General features: G+C 36.4%; 1 protein-coding gene across 1 annotated transcript in view; it reads left to right on the forward strand.

Annotated features, from left to right (window-relative positions):
- LOC140152013 (cysteine-rich motor neuron 1 protein-like) overlaps positions 1 to 16,890 on the forward strand; it is a 142,245-nt gene that overhangs the window by 72,981 nt on the left and 52,374 nt on the right. The window contains 1 exon segment of the mRNA XM_072174313.1: positions 3,831 to 3,860. Within this exon segment, the coding sequence (XP_072030414.1) occupies positions 3,831 to 3,860 (30 nt within the window).

A 16,890-nucleotide genomic window follows, 5' to 3' on the forward strand; every position in this document is an offset into this window, starting at 1 on the left:
TACTAGATCATTTTATAAAATAGAATATGGGGAGCAGCCATGAACAGGATGAACGGGAATATTAATTCCAAGAAAGTGAACTTTGTCTGTACTAGTAATTAAATTTCCTAGCCAGCTTAAAATAATGATCCCTCTCATTTTCTTCCTAGTGATATCAAATATACCTAGCAAATAATCCTAGCAACAAAAGATACTGACAGACAGCAAGACGAAGTAAATGTCTTGTAGAAATTATTGCCAGCTTGATGTTGACAGAACGGTCATTGACTGAGAGCGTTGTCAGGATTTAGAATGCTATATCGGTACCTTTGTATCAATGTAAATGAACAAAGGGTACTCGCTGGTAATTAGGCTTAATTTATTATTAATTTCTTGAGATTGAGATCCATTAGATATTTGCTGACTAGTCATGTCTGGGCTGACAATTATCGGTAAGACTTGGATCGGAGATAGTGTCATCCCTGGGGAGAGCTGGATGCGTTGAACGCTATTCATCACTTCCATCAGTTTGCAGATGTTGCTCCATAATTAAGGTCTATATTTCAGGGCTGAAGCAAACTTAGCTGGCATAGACCCTGTTCACATTAGAAGATTTCTTCATTCGACGAAGATAAATTAATCTTGATTAACTAATTAAGCATGCGTACACATTACGCTGAACGAAGATCGAACGAAGACATTGCACTGTACACATTTCATGAAAATTGACGAAGCTCGAACGAAGCTATTAACGCCCGGCTATTATTTAAGCCGGCGAAGGTCACTTGTCACATGATCACTTTCCTTTGTCGAATGTACACATTACAAAATTAGCTTCGTTGAACGAAGTATTCCTTCGTCGAAACAACCTTTTTAGTTTCGTTGAACGAAGCAATTTTAATCTTCGTCGAAGGAAGAAAAGTGCGTACACATTAGGAAAAAACGATGTTTAATCTTCGTTCGAGGTTCGTCGAAAGAAGAACATTTTCTAATGTGAACAGGGTCATAGTGAAGTAAGAGATTGTTCATCATGGAAGTAACAAAATCAGTACCGTAGTTTTACTTCCTTGAGGCAGTTATGTCAGTTATGCACCTGACACATGCGGACCAATGTGCTTCCTTTGTTTGTACATTTAATGTGCCCAATTTAGTGCTATGGTCACAGAAAAACAATAAACTTGAGTCCAACTGGAAGTAATTTAACAATGGACACACTATAGCGACTTTCCCCTTTTGTCCAAATACATGTTACTGGTAAACGTCCAGGTGGTGTATGACGTGCAGTCCCTAAATTGTAATTGAATGGGATTATTTTGAAATTTTAAAACGCTTGAAATATCACAAACAAATAGGCCTATGTTGATAAATAATATAAATACAAACTAAAACCTTGGGGTTCGATAATGAACCCCACAAAAGAAACCGAGTATATGGAAAATGCCATACGGCCGGGCGGTTTCACGAGTTGCCGGCTCGATCATGTCATCCGCCGCCTGTAAACATCTTCACCATCTCCTTTTTGTTTATGGGTTTTAATCACTTCCATGTTCTCATCAACCCAAATTTCAGGAAGGTTCTTGCCCAAATCAAGTAGCCATCACCAGTAATGAGTCCATTTCTATCAACCACTTCTCAAATCCATACGCTCACACGCAATACATGCACGGACAGTGGCAAGCTTACGATTACCATGATTACTTGCGACTTCAAAACCGGTCTAGTATGAAGGAAATTACATGTGCTGATAATCCCCTTAAGCCCTGGGGCTCTATTAAGCATTCTATTTTAGGGAATGAACAGAGCTATCATCAGGTTATGGCCAACAGTACCAATTTTTGCTGGATTTCATATTTTACGATTCTGTAATTTTACTATAGTTGGCTTGTTTTTAATATAAAGAGATTTAGGGTTTCTATATTGACCTTAAAGAAATCAATGTTTTTACATATTAAATTTTGGGGGCTCATTTTGTGGTTTAAAAAAAGGTGAAAATATAAAGTGGAACATAATTTTGGTAATATTTTTCTTTTGTGACACTAGCATGGTGTATCACAGGTTAAAGAAGCACCAAGTCTTGTTTCTTGTTTTTGCACACAGTGGGAGTCTTTTGAATTTGTCATCATGAACTGGAGTCTTGCCTTTTAATAAGTCATGTTAATTGCTGTATCTTCTGCATCATAAGGACTTTTCTACCATTGGTTATTTTGTACAGTCCCATGCTTTATGCTGTGATACGTTGTACAATGGAATGTAATCTGCAATGACAGCAAATGGAAAGTCTGTTCCAATTGATTTTATAGGCCTACAAAATCATGGTTATCATGGTATCCTGCAGCTTTATAAACATAGCAAAGAAAATAATGGGAACCACCAGTTTAAATCTTTCATATGCTTAAAAAATAAAGGCCCATTGTACCATCATACTGCCCTATCTACCCCGGAGGGGGTTCTCCATGGTTGAAGGTATACGGGGATGTGCCACAGTTTTGGGGTGCCTTCTCAATGATTTTGGTATATCGATTGGTGGGTTTTCTGTGGAGACCAAAGTGCCCCTAAAAGCACTCAATTAGGGCAAATTTGGGTGCTTTAGGGTGTTTTTGGTGAAAAATTAGTATACTGATGGGTAACAAAAACAGGAAAAAGTAGCTATAGAGAAAATCAGCATCCGAAAGTCTGCTAGGCACATCCCCCGCACAACATTTTTTGAAGACCCTCCCGGGCTATCTACACACAGGCTTGTAATCCATATGTCAAATGAAGACTGGCTTAAAAGGACAATCAAAGAATTCTGTACGAAAGTGGTCCACCCAATAATCAGGAAACATTAACATATCAATTTGATCATAATAAGTCAACTGTGTTTCTTTTTAAGCATTGCAAATAACAGGGGTGGACGGGGAGGGGGCTAGGTCCACAGGCCCCTCTAAATAAGGGGGATAGGAAGATATTTAATTGGTTTGAGAACCTGTTCAGATTATGAAAAAAATGATTTTGACCCCCTTATTTGCTATGTTTTTTTTATTCTGAGAAGGAGGCTCCCAAAATATCAGTGAATCCTATGGCAAACTATAAATACATCACTGGTTTTTTTTGTGTGTGTGTGTCTTTTTTTAGCAAATGACTGATTGCCCCTTTTATCTACCATGTTTTAACATGGTAACCATGCATACAATAGATTGTATAGCAGCCAGTATGTTGTTAATCATTGCAGGAACATAGGTTATTGAACTGTTTTAATCCTGCCTGGATTGGTTCTATGGTATATCCACAGACTTGTGGACTTGCTCGCTTGTTCCTTATGTGACATGAAACCTATAAATACAAGGTGTTGCCCAATATGCACCTGATTTATCCTGACCAGTTGCCTGCATTTGCCAATCTGAAGAGTGATATGGAAAGACAATATGGTGATTTAAAACATTTTGAAGTATTTGCCAAACTTGGCTCAGATTGGGGGTGTGATGTGTTTGTATGGTGGAACTGCCTAAATCCTCACCTAAATGCTGTATTATGTGTATAGCATGAATGTGTTCCAGATGAGAGGGAAAATATTGGTGGTTCTGTTGGGTCGTTGTTGTTGAAATATACTAATATGCTAGATTTTGTTTCAAACTTTAGAAAAACTTTTCCAAATTATCAAGAGCAAACTCAGATTTGGAGAATAAAACTTGAGCAGTGCCCCTAAACTCTGTTTCCCATATTTCTCCATCACTCACTCATATTTGATCCTGTGATGCCACTGAAGATACATTACTTTAATTGGTAATTTTGCAAAGTTTTTGATAGAAATGTAAAATTTCCATTAAATTTAATGCAGTAACACATGCTTTTATTTTTATTTTGATATGCAGGTGCTTGGAGTAGTTATACTGGAAGTGGTGGTGAGTAGACTGTTTTCTCTTACCTGTTAATTGTATTGTTGTGGGAAGGGGGGTAATGTTGATGCATGATTCTCTTTTGTAAACAATGTTGAAAAGCAGGCCTTCTTTGAAGAAAAAATTCATGAATGATCCATTTGTTTCAGCAAAACATTGAAACTATAATTTTTTAGCTACATGCACCCCCCAATAAATCCTGGCTACAGGCCTGAGAGGAGCACTAAAATTGGACCATTTCAAGTATCAAGGCATATTTGCGTTTGATTGGTAGTTACCCATCCATGGTAGTATCATCTCATCTCTGGCCATGTATGTATATACCCAATACCACTAAAATAACACACAAAATACCTCGGGATGAAGGATGAAGATATTAAACACTACAGAAACTCACTTTGCAATGACCAAATTAGTACATTCACACTGCCAACAAATTACAGTGGAGCTTGTACATCTGGCTTGAGTCAAATATAATCTGAAGTGAGATGAGGAGACCTATGCACCCAACAAGGGATAACATAACTTGTAGTGTGTGGGTTAAGCTGGTGATCAACTTATTATCTATGGTCTGAGGAGGGGGCAAATATATACAGATCTAAAACATGTGTAGGAGCAATATGTCTGAAACAGTATGAATAATACGGTTAAGGCTGTATTCTACAAGGAAAATTGTCAGACCCATTGAAATTCAGTAGAGGAAATTATACACTGATAACAAATTCCTCTAATTAAGGAATCATGTGTGATGCACTTTCCCATTCATTTTCTTAATAACCTCCTAATAAACTCTTACACGCAAGAAGAAACACCTCAGAAGTTTCCTATTATCATGATTGTATACACTTATGATTTGCTATTGAGCATATTGAGCAACAGAAGGGCAGTAAAGGTGGTACTTTCAACATAATGAAGAGTTCAGATGCAAAATATGAGATGTCCAAAGGTTGCCTTGTGCATTTTGTGGCGTTGTCTTTTTTAAAGACAGTTCTTGTTGGTAATATGTTAATTAATGTGTTTGGGCTGAGATACTTTTGTGATCACTCAGGAAGAGACATTAACCAGGGTGAATATCATATTCAATATGACATCATGAAGCTTGCATTTAAAAAAGAAATACGCTTGAATAAGGAAAATATTACTTTTTAATAACTATTGATCTAAAAAATAACACAAACAGCAATGGCGTATATTGCATTTTCTACCTGCTTTTCATATTGACATGAACTGATGGTTTTAAGGCTATATGGGAACCATTCCAGAAAAAACATGAAATAAGACAATGGTTCACTTCTTAGAAAGTAGCTAAATAAATAACATGGGCTGTGTTCAAATAAATAACATGGACTGTGTTCAAATAAACAATCAGAAGCTTTTCTTAATAAGAACAACATACTTGCACATAATGTTGCTGTACTGGTGGTAGCCATGGTAAACAAACCTCTGTACCATCATAGAATTATATACCTCCAAGGCATAATTTGACAAACTTAGAACACAGACTCTATACATATCTTCCCCTGACATAAAGCATTTGTTGTGTGTGTCCACATGAGGTTCACTCTGAGGTTTCAAATCCTTTAAGACTCTTCATGGTTTAAATGCAGTGTATTACCGTAAATGTTAATATGGTCAGAGTGACAAACTCTTGTGTTTAATCAGAGTTCCATTATTCTCGAAACCAAGTTGAAGATTTTGAGTGGCCCAATGTGTATGCATGCTTAATTAATTAATCAAAATTTCCTACCTTTGGTGAAGGAAGAAATTTTCAAATGTGAACAGGATCAACTAGAGCTACTGTGGCTCACGAGCCACAAATTTAAAGCGATGTTTGGGGAATTATCGATACAGGAATTTATACTCGGGCACTCAGGATAACCTAGAAACGCCATCTCATTTGAACATACTTTATTCATTAGCTTAAAAAAGTAGATCAATGATTAATTTGACCCACATTTAAATTAAGTGCTGAATTATGGAATGGGGGAAATGGAACACAGAATTGTATGACCTAATTTCATTGACTTAATGACAACATAATACCATACAGTTTGGAAAAAAAACTTAAGCTGCTGATGAAAAATAAGCTTATAAATCAACCTACATAACCTACAACTTGAAATGTGATATCAATTATCAGTGCAATTTTACAGAGGAAAGCATGAAAGATGAATAACTTGGATCTTAGGCTGTATAAAATTAATTTTTGGGCAAAGTTACAAAGCTGTATCACTGCCCCAATCCCAGAATGACTATATATAGTGCACAAAAATGTGCAAAATGGAGTTAATTTTGGTCTAAAACAGGCCATACAGCCGGGTTAGATAAAAAATGTACGCTTTCATCGCTTTTGTCCTGGTACAGAACCAGTGGGCCCCTGCTCCCCGGGTTAGAATACTTCCAATACAGTGGCGTAGATTTCTTTTTGACATTGGGGGTATGAAGTTGGAAAAAAATCTTGAAGTATAGTCAATCCAGCACCCTTTGGCGACAGAATTAGTTTATGATATAAATGCGCGCGAAGCGTGCGAAAATTTTTGCTATTTTGAAGCTAAACTGATGAAATATGGTGTAAAAGTAGATTAAATGCTTGCCGAAGCCTTGCGAAAATTTGCACTTTTGGGGCTAAAATGGGCAAATATGAGGTTAATTTGGTCAGAAACCCATTATCAGGCATCAACATTGGGGGGGGGGGGATGATTGTATGGACCATCCCCCCCTGGCAAAATATTGGGGGGATAAATCCCCCCATCCCCGGATCTACGCCTATGTTCCAATAGCAGGAGAAATGGAACTTATTATCAGTACTCAAAAATCAAGTTTAAACACCAAATGCCCTTGAATCCAATCTGAAAGCTTTCTTGAATTCACAGCAATTCCATTTTGGTTACATTTTCCCATCCTATCTACAAAGACTAATCAACATTGCTATTGTACCAGCAGAGAGGTGTTACTGAAGGTAAAGAATAACACTTTCTGGCAGTATTTACATCAGGATTAGTTAAACACACCACTTCATTAAAGCAAAGTTCCACCCTGATCCCTTTAATCCATTTCAACTATGAGCATTAGCGGAAACGTACTAGCGTATTCAACATTGTAATGTGTGAACCCATTTAGTCTTATCCCCCCTCTTTTAACTTCAAGACCATTTTCATTTTTGCTGATTAATATTTTTGATTCTAATCCATTTCATTGTTGGAAATGCTTTTCAAAAGTTTAGTAGATCAATTGGAGATATGATGTGGTTTTGAACAGATTTATTTCTGATTAGCATCGGGGGAAATGTCTACATTTGAAATAAAATTAGCCACCCTTTGATCCGTAAAAAGGGTTATTTACAGATTTTATTAATACTTTTGATTCACAATCTTGATAATGGTAGTATTCTTAATAGTCGGTCTAATTATGGTATTTGTTCCAGTTAATCATAAATCTGTACAATAATCTTTTTGCCTTTGTAATATGATTACCGTGATTACCTGGAATTGTGAAAAGTGACCTCCCAAGTATGCACATGTATGTAAAATACATGGCATAGGGGCCTATTTGATTTAAGATTTACAATGTTCACTGCATTATGCACACTACATTTTGATCACATTGATCAATATCAGTATACCAAGGCAGTAGGTGGAACCATAGACTCTCAGTCTATGGTGGAACTTGTGAGTCACTTTTAATAGTACTATTAAAACTTGTAAAAATAGACATGCTTTCCCATATTTAGTTATTATAAACTTTTTTGCAGTCCTATGCTATGTGTAGATCTTGACTACCAGCTCCCTAATCGCCCGCATTTTGTATATTTGAATATGAATACTTATCTCAAGAACAATTAATCCAGGGAGTTGTCCTCATCAGAGGACACATTCTCTCTACTGTCTATGCTGTGATCTTGCAAACATTACCAGATGCCTGCTGGGATGGGATGGTAGCAATGTGGTCTGTGGTCATGTTGTTGTTGATGATGGGAAATATGTCCTCATGTGAGGACAGGGAACCCTGTAAACATTGGCAATTATTACCAGATGCTTGCTGGGCTGGGATGGGATAGACTCAGCAGTATGTTATCAAGTGATGAATGACAATGTGTCTATGAGTAGGATGTCCTCAGCTGAGGACACCTGAGGACAAGGTAGCCTGCAAACACCAATGATGATTGCCAGATGATTGCTGGGTCAGTAGCATGGTCTATGGGTGGACGGAATAACAAAGCAGAGGAGATGCTGAGTGCTAATACAATATTTTAATTCTTGGATGGGTTGTCCTTTTACTCCATTGAGAACACCTCAGAACAGGTGATCTTGGGTTAGAATATGTTGACTGGGTTGTGTGGGCAAATTTTAAGATGAAAGGGCACTTTGCTAATTGTTTGATGAGGGTGTGTCTTCTTTCTGGGCATATACCCGGAAATTTTTGAAGAAAATTGGGCTATCATCTGGTCCGTAGGTCAGATGTTTCCCTACAAATACAAGTCATAAAAGAACCATGGGAGTTATCCATCTTTAAAAGTGATTTTATTTACCCCTTGTGTAGAGATCTTCACCTGTACATGTATCTGTGCTTAGTCTTCTGTAATGTATGACTGATCAATATATCAGGGGGGGCCGGCCAAGATTGGCTCAATTTTGACGTCGTCATTGGTTTTACACGTAAACTCAAAAATGTCTCAAATTATTCCAAAACTGTACGTATGTTATTAAGCACTATTTTATCAGTCTAAATCCGTTGAGGTTCGCCAGTGAACCTCATTGTAAGTACTGTTTTTTTAATTTTTTTTGTATGAATAACGCACGATATATTTACGATATATACTGAAAATTTCCCCTATGTGTATCAATGAGTTTACGTGGTGTAGTGGTTACGGATCTCGCCGCCCACGTAAAGGGTCCCGAGATCGATTCCCATCCCCGGCGATGATTAAAAATTTGTCTTCTTCTTTTTTCTTTGAATTTAAAATTATTTATTTTCATGTGAAAATGTATATATTGCACTGGGAAATATATTTTGTTTTTTTATTTCTGTAATGGGGCCACGGGGCCAAGAGAGCTAAAAACGGATCTTGGCTCCGGGAAAAAATAATTGCGTCCATCGTGCAGGTAGTGTTGCCGTCATATTGTCTGTTTTGTTTACGCTTTTGGCTGTTGCCACATTGAATAATGTAGTCCACCGTCGTCTGCAATATATAATGAATTTGGCATGTACAACAATATGCAACTCATGTCCAGAGTTATAACACTTGAAAATGACTTCCAGGTGGGATAGGCTGGTCAAATGAGGTGCAGGACACTAAACACTAAGCTAAGCAAAACCTATTATCATGGGAGGGAAGGGGCAGTAGATTTGGCATATCAAGGTATTTCCTCCCTCCCCAGGCTAAAAAAAAATAGAGATGATAGTTACCAGATCTTGCAGTGGGAGTAGTGATCTAATCATAAAACTTCAAAAAAGATCTTTGTTCTAAGAGACAGATCTACACAAGAATGAAAACTTATATCATTCAGTACCAGGCCCATAACCAGGATTTATTGGGTGGGGGTGTCCAAAGTGTAGACCTTTTTCTGCGGAAAAATGTGCCTTTGTCTCCTGAAGAGTGGACATAGGAATTATCACTCCAAAAAGTAGACCTTTCATGGATGTTGTGGATATTGCACCCTTGGCAGCTTCGGACATGTGCATTACCATGAAAATTGTTGCTTTCATAAAAAGAAACAGAGAGAATATGTTGATACATGGGTCCGGATTCCACAGCAGGATTTCTTCCGTCCAGCGATATCCATTCACAAAGGCAGCCTCACGTTATATCACATCCCTCATTACATAGTTTTGCTAAGACTCAGTAAGCATGGTAAGAGCCATGGCCACCACCCATCTACAACTTCGCTTCTTCATGCGGGGGAATGGAGGCATGATGGCCAGTTCAATGTATTAGATAAAGGGTGATAATCACTCAACCAAAGGGTCACATCATACACAATAAGGTGGGTGATAACGGTCACATCGTACTCAATGAGGTGTAATTTTGGCAATGAGTTGTAATCCAATGTACAAAAGGAGTGGAATCTTGTGTCATGACCTGTCTTCTTCTTTTGTCTTTATCATATTTATCTGTAATCTAAGTAACAAGGAAATGCCCTTGCCTTTTCAGTTATTCAAATATAATCAGTGCATATAGTTGATCCAGGGATGTGGCTGATCCCATTTCAAACAATCTCAGACCTTGTCCATCTATAAGATATCTTGCTTTGACCCTGGTATTATTTAAAGAAAATTCCAGCCTTTAATCTTAAGTTATTGTTTAATTGAATTTTGATTACATGTATAGATAAAAAAAGATCTTGTATAACCCTGAGACATGTGAGCTAATTTGTCAGGTAATTAATTGGAATTGTTAGGTAAAATCCCTTGGTAAACTCAATGTATAGATTATTTCATTACTTTTGACCTTATACAGCTGTGTTTAACCTCAGAAATAAAATAAAGTTGGTATTCAGACAATGGTCATATATCTGCTATGATTTTTCTGTTGGAATGGGCGTGTCCTTTATGGTTTAAAAGTTTACATACTCTATGTGAGCATGTTCATATACTGTAATTTATACTTGAATTTACTACTTTTAAACCATACCATAAGCAATGGAAAAAAATTCTACGGGCAGATGACTTGCCAAGTAGGGTCTGTTAGTCAGGAATGTTTTTTTTCTGGAATTTTGAATGACCCTAAAAAATCACCAAAAGCTTGACAATTCTGAAAAATATCTGACAATATTTTGCAAACATAATACTATGAACATTTTCTGATTTGTTTTCTTCTCAAAAAACCCATGAAGCCTACAAAACTTGTGCTCAACCTTTTCTGTGTGAACACCCTGGAGTTACTAAAGGGCTGATGGCAGCTGATATAGGTGTTGAAGAGTTCATGTAGCCCATAAACTCTTGGTTTGGTGTCAGAATATCATACATTTGGAAATTGTAAAAAGTTAATAAATATGAAATGATACAAAACAGATCTGTCGCTAAACCTTCCCCATTCCCCAAGCAAAAAAGTTTGAGCATCTTGCATGCAGCAAGCCTAAACTAGAAGACAAAAGTTAGCCAACAAGAAGGAAATCTAAACCATAGAAGTTGATTGAAGAACTTGTACTCCACCATGTTAGCTCATGTTTGTGTGCTGCCTTTAGCAGATTGTCAGTTCCAGCGCCTTCATGCTTTATAGCATGTCTAGTGCATAATCAGAGAGGATATCTTGCACTTCCCACAATGCAATGCTTCTAGTGCAACATGGGTCGATAGTGACAAAAAGTAAATTTACCTTAAATTAATGAACAGATCAAATCCATATCTTGTTTTGACTATGGCCCCACATAATATAAGCCTGTCTGTTCTCAATATGAAAACAAAGGGAACTTGTACAAAGTAATAGAAGTGTCATTTGATGTAGTGAGGTGATAAGTCAAGTTGCAAATGATTCTGGGAATGGTAAGATATACTAAAGGGCCAATGTACCAGCAGTTTGTAGTGTGTGATTCTTTGCTATCTGTGTATTGCATTGCGCTGATAATGTGTGCGTGCTACACGTGCAAACATCTCATGCCTATTTTGGTTTGGGCCCCATGCATGACAATCCATTTATGGCAGATTTTATTGGTAGAACTTATTTATGCATCCATCCAAGCTCTCCTCAGTCAAATACAAGGTTATTATATATCTCTTTGGACCTCCTCATAACCCAGGATACCCTAACTTTGCCCTAACCATCTACAAATCAATCTTGCATTACTATGTTAAAAGGTCTTCATGTAGAAATTCAAATACTGGACCCTGGATGTTAAACTAATAGACAGAGACTCTTAGAGCTCTGAACAGGGAAGGCCATACATATATACATACATTTATCAAATCACCCATGGTATTTGTGATAGGAACTCCAAACCAAGGCGAAGAGATTGGCTATTACATGCATGTTCTGTCAACAGTCACTCATTTGAACAGCGGAACTCAGAAGATATTTATAGAGAGAAGTAAAAATGTTTTGATCAAGGTGTAGACATTCCTATTACATGAATGTTCCATCAACAAACAGTCATTTGTCAAAAATGTAGTGCATCTTGAATAAAAAAGAGTTGATCAATGTTTTAGTTTATCAATGTTTTAAAGTGTTTCAAATTTACAAGTTTGTTAACATAATTCCATAGTATCATATAGCCTACAGAGCAATATCAATGAAACTGATAAATTTAAGTAAATAACAGTATATCAAATCTTTTCATCTGGACTACTTTTATGATGGCTTCAATATCATGTCTCATCCAAGATGCATCATCAGGACAAATGAGTGGTTGGGGTGATATAAGGGGTGAGTCGCAGAGGTCAGTAGTTCAGCGCTAGATCATTCTGGCCTGATGATGCATCTTTGATAGACTGTAATGTTGTAGCCATTATAAAAAGTCTGGCTTAAAAGTTTGAAATATTTAGTAAAATTGATCTACCTACCTGCATGATTGAGAACAGTCATAAATATAACAGAAGAGATACCTTGATGATATTTGTCCTGTTGATCATGATAGTTGCTCATCATTCAAGTGTGATGACGGGTTGTTTTTAACAGAATGCGTACATGAGAGCAGATACGCATTAATGTGTTATATCCTTGATCTAAACATCATAACAGGTGTATCTTGATACAGCACTAGTGAAGACGTAAAAGTAATTCTTCCAGCTCAACTTTTGCAATGCAACACTTGAAGTGCACTTCCCTTGTAAACATGTTGCTTTTATGTGCTAAATTTGTTTACAGATATCACTTGAAATTTGCAGTGTAGAGAGTTGCAAAGTATGATTATCCTGATTCATATGTTTATTCGACATTGAATAATTGATGCAACAAGTATTCGGTATTCAATCTATTTTCAGTCGTTCTTCTTTCCATTTTATCTTCTAACAAAATGAATGTTTGACGGTGTAAAATCGATAATATATTCGCACCAGATATTCAATGTCAAAGAAAAATAAATTTTTATCAATAAACATTCGTTAGAAGATAAAATTGAATTGAAATGGATTGGATAAGAAAAATATTGATCAAATATTCAACATCAAAAGTGGGAGTATGAATCGGTTCATATTGATCTGACAGATGAAGGATTCATATTTTCATTCTGGGACAGACTGTAACAATCAAACCCAACATTGAAATCAAAAATCAAAATAAAGTAACCCTGAATTAAAGCATGTTTTGTAAGCACTTCACATGTCTGTAATGAAAACCTTGAAATTATGTGTCAAGAAAGACAAAACAATTAAGCATTGGAATCAAATGTTTGCAATTGGTAGAAGGCTAAATTGTAATACTAATAGTTGTTCATTTTTATCTGAGGACATAGATAAAGGGTACTGGTCACTATATCGGTCAGTTGATATTTTACATGCCACTCAACATCTGATTGTACCAGGGTTCTTATACCTAGTATAGGTGCAAGCAAATTCTGAGATTTCTCTCCATTACAGGTGTAACACCTTTATTTAAAAACTGCTAAATTAATCAATGTCTGCTCTTATGTATTAGTTTTCATACAGATTTCACTCATACCATGCACATTTTAGAGGATTTGAAATTTAGAAAACAACAAAAACTTCAAATCTTTTTAAAAAGTGGACATGAAGGGTTAAATAATGATTAAGGTACTTGTCAGTTGGCTATTATGATTATAATAACTGGTTTGTACAGATCTTATTGTTTGGATGTGAACTGTGTATAATACTAGTGCAAATTTGTCAAGCAAATTTAGACAAGGAGTGATAGGGTGAAATTGACAGGTGTCATTGGAGGATCTAATGATGATAGTGTTTCTGAATGACAAGTAGAAGATGAATGTGCTAGATGCCAGAAAAACAAGATGCCTCACCAGAAACATCCACATGCCTTCCACTGCGGTATGCTGGATAACAGATTCCCACGAAAGTTCCAGGAACCAATCAAATTTAGCACATACATGGTAAACTCTATTCACCCACTGTATAAGAATTCTCTGTTGCACCTCATTTTTAAAAACAGGATTTTCAAAACAGTATTGTGACAAGACTGTTTCCAAAATGAAGTACCACAAACAGCTAAAATTGTGGAGTACAAATTGTGGAGTGCAAAAGTTTCAGTTCACATTCTTTCAATATTGAATTTTGACCATGCACCTAATAAAATGATAATCGGAGCTACAAGTTAACTGTGACTATGCATCAAACGTAAAGGATAGGCCTATGTAGAGTTACTGTGGTTCAGATCTGTGTAGAATCAATTGGAAGATCCTTGGTTGGAGATGTATGGATCAACTCAACTGAAAAATTAGTTTATATTCTGTGTATTGTCAAAATGAAATGTGCCATCAATGTTTGGCAATATTTAGTGGTATTATCCAAAAATTAATCCAAATAAAGCTAGAAATAGATCATCTTCAAAAGGTGCTAAGCTGACATAAACTGGCAAAGATAAACAACATGTAAAAATAGCACCTTTTTATAATCCATTGAAATTTTGGAATATTGAATAATGAGAGGAATGCTTGAAATAGTGAATGGGTTGGCAAGAAGAGCGAGCTTAAAATTGCACTAAACATGCTGAAGATCTGTTCTTGATCTCTTTCAATAACTGACTGTTATCAAGTTTTTAGTTTTAGATGTGCTGTCAGTGGAGACAATTGATGGTCTTAACAAGCATGTTTATTGTCAAATAATCTGTTCAATTAATTTATGAAACAATATATTTGAATCTGTAGTGTTTTTCTACCTTTTGTTACCTATAGAGATGCATTCACTTCATCCCATTCCCTACCTCACTCCCTTCACCTAAATTCCCAGATAGTTGATGATGGAATAATCCATTGAATGTACAGTAATAAATACAAATTCAAAATGGCTTGACAACATAGCATAAGTCATGGAACGAACCTATTATGTATAGCCATTAGCCAAGGGCATCATGACTATAATGCATATCAATATCAGGAAGGGTACCTTGAGAGTAAATAACATCTTATCAACTGATAAATTAAATAAAACTCGTGTTGGAATAGTAAAGAAATGGTTTATATTCAGAAATGAGTTGTGGAAATTGCATAGGGCATATGGCTAAACCTGCTTTTCTGACTGGCATTAGGTTGTAGAAATACCTTTGTATGTATCACACAGCAAATGGAACCACTTGAAATAAACCAAATCAGACTGGCCAGTGAATGAAACACATCCTGAATTTGAAAGGACGTGTAACTTAAAGGCAGGGAAAATACCTCACCTCTGTTTCCGATCCTATCACCCCATCTGAAAAGACTTAAATCGCTGTAACCCTTTCCATGCCATGGGGGAAATTCACTGAATCGAGAATTTTCCAGAAAGCTTGCAAATGGTATTTGTAAATATTCATAAGTAACATGAAAATGGATAAGTGCAAACATGTCTGATATAATAGTCTTGTGGCTCTTGAGATAAGACATAAATTGTAAAAATCATACAACCCTAGATGTGTCTGTTTAAATGCTAATATAGTAATAAGGCCAATGTAGACATACTGGGCTTTAATATCTTTATAATCTTGAATACCTTACACTTACGATGGGAATTTTAATTTAGTGCTTCCTAGTCTACTGGCAAGTATTAGTTTATTTTCACATGGTAAAACTTGTAAACAACTTGTTTGTGTGACGAAAAAGAACATCAACAAACTGTTACAAACCATACACCTACACTGCCCTTCTTTCATCGGAAATAGCTTGAGGGTGGACAAGTGTCCCCGGACCAAATGCAGACAGGGTGACTTCAGATTAGCCCCTACCCTTTAAAAGTTAGGCAAAGAAATGGGTCTAATCTGACCCCTTCTCAACTTGATCTTTTTTGGAGTGTCAAGAAAGTTGATGCTCTATAAATACCTGCACCTTTCTCACATCACTTTGGCTAAATTTAGCCAAGTTAAGTGTTGAAATTATCTTGACATGGCCCCCAATTGCCCCCTGCACTTTACTCACACCAAGTGTGGTCACAAAAGAACCTTAGTCATGGTATAAAGGTTTCACCCTAATTTAGCAATTTTTTTGTTACCCAATATCTTGACATTTGCTAAAGTACAGAACTACAGGAGCCAGATATATAGTTCAGCATTGTTGAGAACACTTTGTTGTATAGAGAAGGTTTGTTTTTGTAATTAACAGATTGGTACTATTTTGTAAGGAATATACAATTAATTTCTTGCAGAATAGGCCCACATGTCTTACTAGATTTAAGTTACCATTCATTTCAATCATTGGACATAGGAGAGGCATTTTCTTTTGCCTTTCTAGGACAATCTGTGGTAAAATTCAGGGATAAGGGATCCATACTTTATGCTTTTCAGCTGAAGATAAGCAAGTTGAATGTATACTTGATCGCTTTTGCACAAAATGGAATTACACACATCTATACTTGATTGTTTTTGCACAAAAGCGAATCACACACATGCTAAGTGTGCAAACACAATGTCTAAGTGTGTAAAAACAATGTTTCTGTGCAGAAATGACATTATTTTTCACACTGAACATGAGCATGCGATTCACTTTTGCTGCAGTGGTGAGCAAGTATAAATTCAGCTTTATGATCATTGGCTTGTGCAAGGACAACTGGTCCATTTGACATTCCGGATCTTCACTAGAGGATTCAAATAAACACTGGCATAACTAGACTTTATGAGGGGGAAGTAGGGTGAAAACACTGTAAAGTGGGCGAAATCTGGACCTTCTGTCCCTCTCCTTGATAGACACCTGTTTAAATTGCCTGATCATTTGGGGCCTAAGAAAGGTTCAGGCCCTGCCTGAAGGGCTCCCCATTCCCTGTTTATGCCACTTTAAATGAAAAAAGAGTCAGCTTCTCAAACTGTAGTATTATTTTCATTCAAAAGGTCAAAATATCTTTCAAATGAAACTGAAAGTTCCATCATTTCTGTACTACATCTTCAGTATAATAAAGTAGATCAAAGGGTGAAAATATCAAATTTGTAACTGGCCTCCCTCTTCAT

Source organism: Amphiura filiformis, chromosome 5 (genome assembly GCF_039555335.1).
Source record: "Amphiura filiformis chromosome 5, Afil_fr2py, whole genome shotgun sequence".
Classification (NCBI taxonomy): domain Eukaryota; kingdom Metazoa; phylum Echinodermata; class Ophiuroidea; order Amphilepidida; family Amphiuridae; genus Amphiura; species Amphiura filiformis.